Below are 12,241 nucleotides of genomic sequence, written 5' to 3' on the forward strand. Positions count from 1 at the left end.
GGGGGGGGGGGGGGGGGGGGGGTCGGTGGGGTGGAGAGGGCGGCAGTGGTTGCGACAGCGAAGGAACGGTCTGAGAATCTGGCTTGTTAAAGGCGGAGCGTGTCTAGCGGGACCCGTGGCCCGGAAGAAGCGAGACAAGGCGACGCGGAGCTGTCCCCGACACCCCGTGGACCGAGGGAGAGCGAAGGGCCGGGGCCGCCGGCCATTACCAGGCGCCATTAGGTGACGCGGCCGCACGCGATGACGCGCTGACCGGCCGTGGCCTCCACGTCGCAGGTTCCGCAAAGACCTGTGGGAGCGACCCAGGAGAAGGAGGGCCAAGATGGCGGAAGCGGAGGAGTCTCCAGGAGACCCGGGGACAGCATCGCCCAGGCCCCTGGTGAGCTTGGGATCTGCGACAAAAGGGACCGAGGGTGAGGCAGAGTGCCCCCTAAAGAAGTCGGGGAACGGGCTCGTGGCCTGAGAGCTGGATCCCCTTCCGCCCGGCAGGCCCTTCCTCTACCCGACGCCAGAACCAGTCCCAACGCTGCACCTGTTCTTTGCGCTAACCATTTTGCCCATTGCCCTCCTGGTTCCTTCCAGGTCTTTTTGTGAAACTCTGATCTTTCCTTTCCCATCCTCCCAGGGCTCGTCATCGTCCCCTACATTGTGTTAAATGGCGAACTTTAGGTGATTTCTTATCGTTTCTTCTGCTGTCCCCTCATTTTTATCAAAACCTGTCACCAACCTTTGTTGAAGGAATAATGAGAGATTGCTTCCCATGGGACATTAACGTTTTATTGCTTATAACTTTAGTATTGACTTGTTCCGTGACCCCAGTAGGCCAGGTTTAACCCCTGCCATTCCTGTCGCAGCTCCTTGCCATTCTCTTCACCATACTTGTTCTCCTTTCTTATTTTTTACTTTTTTTTTTTTTTTTTTTAAATCGAGACGGTTTTATTCTGTCAGCCAGACTGGAGGGCAGTGGCGTGGTCTCCGCTTACTGCAACCTCTGCCTCCCAGGCTCATGTGATCCTCCCACCTCAGCCTCCCTAGTAGCTAGGATCACAGGTGCATGCCACCACACCCGGCTAATTTTTTGTATTTTTTGTAGAGATGGGGTTTTGCCATGTTGCCCAGGCTGGTCTCGAACTCCTGGGCTCAAGCTATCCTCCTGCCTCGGCCTTCCAAAGTGTTGGGATTACAGGCCTGAGCCACTGTGCCCGGCCAACTTCAGCATACTCTCTTGCTCCTGTCTCTGCAAGGGATAGAATTTCCATTGCAAGCCCAAAGTGTGGACAAGTATTTTAAGAACACAGGCTTTGGAGTTAAACTTTACCTGGGATGGAATCCACCCACTCTGTGAGTCTGGGCAAGTCATTTTGTGGAGGGTGTTTCTTCATCTGTAAAATGGAGATAAAATACCTGCCTCAAAAGAGTTTTAGAAAGATCAAATGGCATAATTTATGTAACGTGTCTAATACTATCAGTACCATCAACTGAGGAGTATAATGAGGTCAACATTCTGCTCCTGTCCCTCTTCTCAATGTGTTTGGTTATATAGTAGTTGCTCACTAAATGGTTCTTCCTTTTCCTCTTTCTTTTCTTTTTTTTTTTTTTTTTTTTTTTTTCTTTTCTTTTTTGAGACGGAGTTTTGCTCTTGTCACCCAGGCTGGAGTGCAATGGCACAATCTCTGCTCACTGCAACCTCCGCCTCTGGGATTTAAGCAATCCTCCTGTCTCAGCCTCCTGAGTAGCTGGGATTACAGGTGCCTGCCACTACATCCAGCTAATTTTTGTATTTTTAGTAGAGACGGGGTTTCACCATGTTGGCCAGGCTAGTCTTGAACTCCTGACCTCAGGTGATCTGCCTGCCTCAGCCTCCCAAAGTGCTGGGACACAGGTGTGAGCCACCGTGCCCAGCCCCCTTTCTTCTGTTTTGAATTAGCAACTTAACATAGTGAACTGAGCTGGGAGATCAGTGAACTTGATTCTAGTCCTAGCTCTGCTGCTTACTCTCTCCATTTGTTCACCTCTTCATTCACTCAACAAATATTTATTGAGCATCCACTACTATGTTCCAGGCACTCCTTTAGACACTGGGGATATGGCAATAAGAGTGAGTTGTGTTAAGTTCTATTGTGACCTTGAGTAAAATCAGGCTGAACCCCAGTTTCCTCTTTTGGAAAATGGTGATAGGAACACATCACTGAATTAGCGAAGAGTACTAAATGAGATAATATACACATAGTGCCTACTATGACATTGTCATAGGTGCTTAGTAGTTTTTAGTTTCTCTCTTTCATTTAAACTTCTCCACCCCTCTTCTGTGAAGCTTTCCCCAGTTAACTTCAGTGGTTCTAATCACTCATTACTCAATATGCAATCTGCTTCCATTCAACAAATGTTTAGTGAACTCCCACAATGAGTAATGCACTGTGCTAGTTGCTGTAGGGAATGCAAAGGGCCTGCCTCTATAGTGCTACCAGTCTAAGTTGTAGGGATAAGACAAGTACACAATGCTAAAATAAGGCAGTATATAAGAGAAAGTTACACAAAGAATATTACAGAAATTTAAAGGAAAATGCTTTTATGTCCAGTTGGGGTGACCAAACTACACGGTGGAAGTTACATTTGAAAGGACTTCAAAGGATGGGTAGGATTTGAAATTGCAGTTGAGCATAAGAGCTATCAATAACTGAGCACCTGCTACATGCTAGGTATTGTGCTAGACATCCTCTGCGTATTTGCTAAACTTTACAGCAGTCATATCAGTTAGGTGGCTTTTAACTACATTTTATGTGCAGATGAGGATATGAGATGCAGGGAGGGTTGATGATTTCCCTAGGGTCTACATCCAGTTCGTGCCCATGCCTGAAATTTGAACCTAGATCTGACTCTGAAGCCCAGACTATATCCATTTGTGCTACACAGCCTCTTGTGAACAAAGGCACAGATGTTGGAAGGTGCTAATATATATATAGAACAACAGGTAGATCACTTTGGCTGAAGCACAGGGAATTATTAGGAGATAAGCCTTCAGATGTAAGCCTACTGAGTTAGGAAGGCAGTATGGAACAGTGGTGATTTGGAATGTGTACTCTGGAGTCAGTTTGCTTAGGTTTGATTCTAAGCACTGTCACTTAACTAGCATGATATTGGGGAAATTACCAAACCCCTCCTTGCTTCAGTTTCCCCATCTGTAAAATGGAGATATAACAATACTTAGTTCATAGGGTTGTTAGGTGGAATGAGTTAACACATTGGATAAATTAACACACTTAATAGAATGTCTGGCATATAATATTGCAATAAGTGTTATTTCTTATTATCGACTACTAACCTGGGATGCTTAATGGGCTACAAGGAGCCAGTGGAAATTTTTGAGGAGGAAAGAATTTGAAATCATGAATTGGACAACATAATAGAGGGTAAGTTACAGTGGGGGAATATCTGGAATCTAGAAGGCCAGTGAAGCTGTTGCAGTAGTTCTGGGAAGAAATGATAGGGATCTGGACAACAGCAGTGGCATGAGACAAGATGATTTCAGACAAGGCAGAATCCACGAGGATTTGTAGTATGTGAAGGAGGATTTGTCTTAGATCAGTATTTTGCAAACTTTAGTGTGCTAGCAGTCATCTGGGGAATCTTGTTAATTTGCAGGTTCTGATTCAGTTGGTTTGGGATAGGGCCCAAGATTTTGCATTTCTAACAGACACCCTGGTGATGCTGCTGCTGCTCCTGGTACCACATTTTGAAGAGTATGGTTGTACACACCCAAGAGTATAGTGACACTCTGAACAAAAATAGATAATATACAAGGAGGGTTAGCTGGATGAGGGCCTTAAAAGTTGATTAATTCAGTTTGGGACATGTTTAGTTTGCGATAATGGCGGGCCATTCAATAGATATCCAGCAGGCAATTGGACTTTAAAACCTGTACTTCAGGGCTCAGAAGAGGTCATGCCTAGAGATGTTGCTTTAGGAGTCATCTGCACAGGGTTACAAAGACAGAATCTTGGGTAATGCCTGTATTTAGCAGGCAGGAAGAAAAGGTAAAGGTAGGCTGTAATAATGGCTGCAGTCTGGGGCCCTTTTTTTTTTTTTTTTTTTTTTTTCTTTTTTTTTTTTTTTTTTGGACAGAGTTTTGCTCTTGTCCACCAGGCTGGAGTGCAATGGTGCCACTCGGTCTCACTGCAACCTCTGACCTCCCAGGTTCAAAGTGATTTCTCCTGGCCTCAGCCTCCCCAGTAGCTTTGGATCACAGGCATGCACCACCATGCCCCAGAAAATTTTTGTATTTTAGTAGAGATGGGGTTTCACCATGTTGGCCAGGCTGGGTCTCAAACTACCAATCTGGGATCTTTGGAAGATCTCAGGCTGTGAGGAAGCTGGTCCCAGGTGAAGGGCTGGCTGCAGACCATGCCACTGGCTATCCCTTCATCCACTCCTGGGAGCCAAGCCTCTTTGAGCTGATTCTTGCTTCGTGCTTCCCCTTGTTGGTTCCTTTTTCCAGGATTTTGGTCAATAGTATAACCCATTTGCTCCCAGCTACTTTTTTTTAGGGTTGCAGTCCCTGCTTTTATTGTGTGTTTTTGGCCCTGCCTCTACCTGTTCCCCTTACTGGTCCAAGCCAGGCAGAGCAGTGTGCATGTGTGTTTCTGTGAGCACATCTATATATGTGCAAGAGCCTGCCTGCTGATGGGAAAGGGTGGGGCATGGATCCAAGTCGCCTTTCCTGCTGAGGGCTAGACAGAGAGCAGGGTCCATTAGCTGAGGCCCTGGAAGTCCTGTCTTTTATACATGGAGCTGGAGGGCCATAGTTCCTGACTCAGCTCATGGAACATTGTTGCTAATTCTTGAAGAGATAAAGGGGAGAGAGTAGGGGATCACATGGCACCTCAGTGACTACGGTGACTTCTGATACCAATTACCTGGAGTTAGGCCAAACTGCACAGGTTAAAAGCACAGTCCTCTACAAGACTGCTCTTCAGACACCAGCCACAATTTTGGGGGTTCCCAGGACAATCCTCACTTCAGAGCAAGTAGCTACAAATTCAGGGGTTTCCACGTTCCCCTCAGACTTTTTTTTTTTTTTTTTTTTTTTTTTTTTGGCACAATCTCAGCTCACTGCAGCCTCTGCCTCAGCTTCCCAAGTATCTGGGACTACAGGCACATGCCACCATGCCCGGCTAACTTTCGTATTTTTGGTACAGATGGGGTTTCACCATATTGACCAGGCTGGTCTCAAACTCCTGACCTAAAGTGATCCGCCAATCTTGGCCTCCCAAATTGCTGGGATTACAGGAGTGAGCCATGGCACCTGGCCCTCCCTTCAGGTTTCATAATTCACTAGAATGACTCATAGAACTCAGAGCAGTACTCTACTTAAAATTACAATTTTATTATAGCAAAGGGATACAAATCCAAATGTGCAAAAGAGAGAGATACACAGGGCGAGGTCTGACAGAGTCCCAAACACAAAGATTCCTTGTCTTGTCCCTGTGGATTCAGGATATGTTACCCTCCTGGTTTGCTGGTGTGTGACAATATGCAGAGTATTGCCAATCAGGGAAGTTCACTCGTGTCTATAGTTTTTATTGGGGTTTCATTATGTAGGCATGATTAATTGGATCATTGCTCAGATAATGGAACTCAGTCTCCAGGGTCCCACCACTCCCCAAAGTTTGGGCTTATATGTTGTGACTTAAAGCCCAAAACCTCTAGTTATATGCGCGGTGTTTCTGACGTGGTTAGCCCCCATCCTGAGTCATCTCGAGAGCACAAACTACATAAGGGCCTACTATAACTTACCTGTTAGCATAAACTACCAGAGCCCCTGTGAATATCAAAAATACTCCTCTATCATTCAGGAAATTGAAGTTTAGAAGCTAACTCTCAAGAATAGGGGACAAAGGCCAGCTAAATTCTTTATTATACAATAGTGACAGAACTGGAATTGACTCCATGGGAATCTTGAACTTGAGCTAACATTTATCCAGCCCCTATTGTGTTCCTGTATTAATACATTTCTTCCTCACAATAACCCTGTGATGATGGTACCATTATCTCAATTTTACAGAGGAGGAAACTGAAGCACAGAGAGGCTAAGTAACCTGCTCAGTGTCACATGGATAGTACATGATGGAGCTGGGATTTGAACTCAGGCTATTTGGCCTGCACTCTTAATCAGTATTCTCCACATACCATGTTGAGCATTGGGTATGTGCTAGGTGCTGTACAGGTGTTATTTATTTTTATAGCAGTGTTGTTTCCATGTGAGATCCCTGTTTGACTTTAAAGCCTGTTTTTTTTCTACTGTACTACCCTGCTTCTCCTAGCAGTAGCAGGCAACAGGGAAACTGAAAACAAGCAATCCTGGCACTTGAAAGGGCAGTGTTATAGTAGTGAAGAGAAAATATGGCTTCAAAAAGTGTTGGTTTTGGCTGGGTGCGGTGACTCGCATCTGTAATCCCAGCACTTTGTGAGGTCGCGGCGGGCAGATCACTTGAGGTCAGGAGTTTGAGACCAGCCTGGCCAACATGGCAAAACCCTGTCTCTACTAAAAATACAAAAATTACCTGGACGTGGTGGTGTGTGCCTGTAATCCCAACTACTTGGGAGGCTGAGACAGGAGAATCTCTTGAACCCAGGAAACAAAGGTTGCAGTGAGCCGAGATCATGCCACTGTACTCCAGCCTGGGTGATAGGGCGAGACTTCGTCTCAAAACAAACAAAATGGGTTGGTTTACGCATTACATGCTGCAGAGTATTAAAAGAGAATGAGGATTGAATGAAGATCCTTGTATATCTTGATTACGTGAGGCTACTATCAGAGAGCACAATGTCAGTGAAGTGGTGAGAAGGCCAGTGCCAGATTACAGAGGATTAAATGGGAAAGTAAAAAGTGTGATCAAGCAAGAGAAGAAGGAGAGTAGTTTGAGAGAATAGCAGAAACAAGGGAGCAATATATTTTTAAATTTTATTACAGAAACTTTCAAATGTATAAATAAAATGAAAAGTAGTATAATGAACCTCATGTACCTATCAACATTCTGCTATTATTTTATTGGTCTCACCACATGTTTTTTCAGTCTTTTCTTTAAAACTAATTTTAGACATATAGAAAAGTGCAAAAATAGTAGAGAGAGTGCCTGTATTCCCTTCGCCCAGATTCCTCTAATGCTAACATTGTATATAAGCATAGTACACTGATCAGAACCAAGAAATTAACATTGGTAAAACACCATTACCCATAGACCATGTTTGAATTTTAGCAGGTTTTCCACTAATGGCTTTTTTTGTTCCAAGATCTTATCTAGGATCCTGCATTGCATTTAGTTGTTATTTTTCCTTCATTTCTTCCAATCTGTAATGATTCTTCAGTCTTTTCTTATTTTTCATAATCCTTTCTGAGTATTTTAAAGCAAAGCCCAGACATATCATCTTCATCTGTAAATACTTCACTACGTTTCTCTAACAGGTAAGGACTTTTTCTTTGTTATCATACATAACAAAACTATCTGTTCACCTCCCAATTTTCTAAAACGTAAAGTCCTTTTGGTGTTTGTTTAAATCGGGATCCAGGCTGGGCGCAGTGGCTCATGCCTGTAATCCCAACACTTTGGGAGGCTGAGGTGGACAGATCACTTGAGGCCAGGAGTTTGAGACCAGCCTGGCCAACATGGTGAAACCCTATCTCTACTAAAAATACAAAAAAAGAAGAAATAGCTTGCATGATAGTGTGCACCTGTAGTCCCAGCTACTAAGGCGGCTGAGGCAGGAGAATTGCTTGAACCCTGTAGGCGGAGGCTGCAGTGAGCTGAGATCACACCACTGCGCTCCAGCCTAGGCAACAGAGTGAGACTCCATTTCAAAAAAAAAAAAAAAAAAGGAAAATTGGATCCCCATATACACCTTCAACAATTATCTACTTACGATGAATCTTCTTTCTTCTACAGCCCTACCTACTTTCTTTATTATTTTGAGGCAAATTCCAGGCATCATTACATTAGTAAATATTTGGTATGTATCTCTAAAAGATAAGGATTCTGGCTGGGCACGGTGGCTCATACCTGTAATCCCAGCACTTTGGGAGGCCGAGATGGGCAGATTGCTTGAGCCCAGAGGTTCGAGATCAAGTTGGGCAACGTGACAAAACCCTGTCTCTACCAAAAATTTAAAAACTAGCCTGGTGTGGTGGCACCGCTTACAGTCCCAGCTACTTGAAAGGCTGAGATGGGACAATTGCTTAAGCCTGGGAGATTGAGGCTGCTGTAAGCTATGATCATGTTACTGCAGTCCAACCTGGATGACAGAGCAAGACCTTGTTTCGAATAAATAAATAAATAAATAATAAATAATAATAAAATAAGGAATTTTTTTTCTGATTTGTTGATTTTGTATTATTTAGAGTTGTCATTCTTGCTGTGTTTGCCCTAGGCTGGCAGTGCAGTGGGCTGTTCACATCATGATCAATAGCACCCGCAGCTTCAACTTCTGGCCCAAGGGACAACCTCACCTCAGTTCCCAACTAGCTGGCAACTTATAGGTGTGTGCAACAGTTCCCAAATTAGAATTCTGTTAGAGACATAAACCACAATAACAATGCATGTAAAAAATTAGTATTTCTTAATACTATCCTTATTAGGGTTCAAATTGCCCAATTATCTCCTAAAATTATATTTTTTTTTTATTAATTAAATTGCCCATCGCCTGTTTTTAGTTTTCGGGAAACAGGAGCTACACTTATTTATTCTGTGTGTTATCTTAGCTGCTTTCATGCTACAATGCAGGAGTTCAGCAGTTGCAGCAGAACCATTGGCTCTTAAAAACCTGAAATATTTACCTGTTTGACCCTTTATAGAAAGTTTGTGACCCACTGCTTTAGGCACAATTATTCTTTTAAATATATTAAAAAATAGGAAAGAAATGTCATATTTACCTTTCATTTTAACCACTTTGGGGAGATCATTTATTTTTTATGTTAAATTCAAGTTTCTTTCTGATATTATATTCCTTCTTTCTGGAAGAAACTCCTTTAGCATTCTATGTAGAATATTTTTAGGTTTGCTTTGTCTGAAAAAGTTTTTACTTTGCCTTTATTATTTTTAATAAGGTATTGCTGGGGTTTTAGGAATTCTGCTGTTAAATAGTTTTATTCATTTTAGCCTCCAGAGTGTCCCTCATTCTTCTTTTTGGTTTGCATAGTTTCTGGTGAGATGTCTTCTTCTTTCTTTTGTTTATATTTTGTTAGAGATGCCTATTTTTTTTTTTTTTTTTGAGGTGGAGTCTTACCCTGTCACTTAGGCTGGAGTGCAGTAGCGTGATCTTGGCTCACTGCAACCTCCACCTGCCGAGTTCAAGTGATTCTCCTGTCTCGGCCTCCCAAGTAGCAGGGATTACAGGCACCTGCCACCATGCCCGGCTAATTTTTTTGTATTTTTAGTAGAGATGGGATTTCACCATGTTGGCCAGGCTGGTCTTGAACTCCTGACCTCAAGTGATCTGCCTACCTCAGCCTCCCAAAATGCTGAGATTGCAGGCGTGAGCCACCATGCCTGGCCTTTTATTATAATTCTTATCTTTGTTCCTATGAATGCAATGCCTTTCTCTTTGGCTACTTTCAAGATTTTCTCTTTATCTTTGGTTTTCAGTAGTTTGTGTCTAGGTTTGTGGATTTTTTTATTTTGTAGTTTGGTATTCATCTTGATTGGGGTTCTCTTAAGCTTGCATCTATCATTTGATATCTCATTATTTTTGGAAAATTTTCAGGTATTTTTTTTTTTTTTTTTTTTTTTTTTTGAGACAGAGTCTCACTCTGGAGTTCAGTGGCATGATCTTGGGCTCTGCAAGCCTTGAACTCCTGGGCTCAGGTGATCCTCCCACCATAGCCTCCCAAGTAACTGGGACTACAGGTGTGTGACACCACTCCTGGCTAATTTTTAAATATTTTTTTGTAGAGATGGGGTTTTACCATGTTGCCCAGGCTGGTCTGGGATTCCCGGGCTCAAGCAGTCTGTCTGCCTTGGCCTCCCAAAGTGCTAGGATTACAGGCGTCAGCCACTGCAGTTGGCCTATATCTCTTCAGAGCCATTATCTTTCTATTCTTCTGGGATTCCAATTATTTACATAATAAGACCATTTAATGTTTTCCCATAGTTCCTACATACTCTATTCTTTTTTCTTTTGTTCTTTTACTCTTCTCTTTTTGTTTTAGTTTGGATAATTTTGACTGACCTAGCTCTGAAATCTTTGGTATTGAGTTAACTGATAAGGCTGGCAAAGACATTCTTCATCTGTTACTATGTTCATGTATTTCTAGCATTGCCATCTGATTCTTACAGTTTCCATCTCTTTGCAGAAATTCATCACCATTCATGCATGTACCTTTTCTACTAGAGCCTTTTGCATATTAAACATAGTAATCTTAAATTTCTTTTCTGATAATTCTAACATCTTGGTCATCTCAGAGTCTGGTTTTGTTGATTGCTTTGTCTCATAGTGGGTTGTTTTTTCATGTGAGTATGGGGGAGATAATTTGTTATTGATATTGAACGCTGGACATCATGTATACACTGCCAGAAGTGGCACACCTCTGCTGCTGAATTGTCAGTCAGTAGGGGTTAAGTCAGTCTAGTCAGGAGTTGAGCTTCGTTTGTTCTTTTTTTGTTGTTGCTATGGGTACCTTCAGTGCATCACCAGCTTCAGATTCTTCTGCTGTTACCTTGTGTTTAGGGGTGGGGGTGCTATGTTGTCCCAGTGTTTTGTTTTTTGTTGTTGTTTTGTTTTGTTTTTTTTGAGACAGCGTCTCACTCTGTTACCCAGGCTGGAGTGCAATGGCGTGATCATAGCTTACTGCAGCCTTGACCTCCTGGGCTCAAGTGATCCTCCCACTTTAGCCTTCTCAGTAGCTGGGACCACAGTTGCACGCCACCATGGCCAACTAATTTTTTGAAAACATTTTTTTGTAGAGATGGGGGTCTCACTATATTACCCAGACTAGTCTCAAACTCCTGGCCTCAAGCAATTCTCCTACCTCAGCCTCCCAGTGTTGGGATTACAGGCATGAGCCACTGCACCCAGCCCCAATGTTTTTATTAATGTTCATGTTCTATACTCAGCTTCTGTCTTTGCCCTTGCATCTCATGGTGAGTCTCTTTCTAAGCTCTAGCCCTTCCTCCAGCAGTAGACTGCTGTTGTTTATTGCTCCATACTTGCTAGCCTGGTGATAGGGGCCAGGGAAAGGGGATTCTTTGCTGTCATAGTCTAGTCTCTGCCTTAGGCATACCATGTGTCCCTGGGTCTCCTGGGTGGCACTTTCTTAGTGATCCTGTCCCCGTCCTAGCTGAAGGAAACTCTTAACGGTCTGGGCCCAGGATGGTTTCTTGTCCATCCCTTAGTAGAGAGCTTTTCCTTTTCCCTTTCACCAGCTTCAGTGAGTTGTTGCCTGTGTTCTGAAAGCAACTTGTTTTTGTCCAAGTGGCTTTAAGGCTCTTTCTCTCTAGGGGCTTTTTTCTAGAGAAGAGCCTGCAAGAGAGTGTGAACTCCCCTTGCGTCTATTGCTTCTAGGGGTTCTGTACTCTTGTGCTAGTCCATACTTGGACTTTAGCAATTTATTCAAAATTTTAGTTAAATTCTCACCCATCTGTGTGTGTGGTGTGTGGCATTGTCTTCTCTTCATGCTTTCCTACCGTTGAGCCAGTGCTGATGTCTCTTCGTGGAAGCACTTGACGTTCTTTAGATTTCATCCACGCTACTTGGTCTCCCTACAAGTCAGGTCTCAGATGAATTCAGGGAAAGTTATGATAAAGTAAAGTATCTAGCCTTTTCTCATTGTTCTACTTGGGGAATGGTCTTTCCAGCTTCCTAGATCTTAGTCAGAAGTCAAATTACAGTGTTATATAGTCACTTGAAATAGGTGCTATCTTTGTGGTTGTGTGTTTATTTCAATACGTGGTAGTTTCATTGGTTTAATTTTTCTCTCAGTTTCAGGGATTGCTTCCTTCAAATTTTAATTTTGTTTCATAATTGTGTGAACTGTTTATATGATTGCAAGTCATTTATACGAACAACATGTATTGAAAAAAGCCTAGTTTCTCTCCCTGTCTGTTCTATCCTATTCCTTTCTTTCCTCTATAGGAAACCTTTAAAAAAAATCCTATGGCATGTTTCTTGTATTTAAGAAATATGAGTGTGGTTAAGAAATTTGTTTTATTTTATTTCATTTTATTTATTTATTTATTTATTTATTTATTTATTT

General features: G+C 42.7%; 1 protein-coding gene across 1 annotated transcript in view; it reads left to right on the plus strand.

Moving 5' to 3' along the window:
• The first annotated feature begins 19 nt into the window (after nt 1–19).
• YIPF6 (Yip1 domain family member 6) overlaps nt 20–12,241 on the plus strand; it is a 29,914-nt gene continuing 17,692 nt past the window's right edge. The window contains exon 1 of the mRNA XM_017895361.1: nt 20–379. Coding sequence (XP_017750850.1) covers nt 323–379 — 57 coding nt within the window. The 5' untranslated portion in view covers nt 20–322. The remainder of the gene's footprint in view (nt 380–12,241) is intronic.

Source organism: Rhinopithecus bieti, unplaced genomic scaffold (genome assembly GCF_001698545.2).
Source record: "Rhinopithecus bieti isolate Rb0 unplaced genomic scaffold, ASM169854v2 scaffold_26729, whole genome shotgun sequence".
Lineage (NCBI taxonomy): Eukaryota > Metazoa > Chordata > Mammalia > Primates > Cercopithecidae > Rhinopithecus > Rhinopithecus bieti.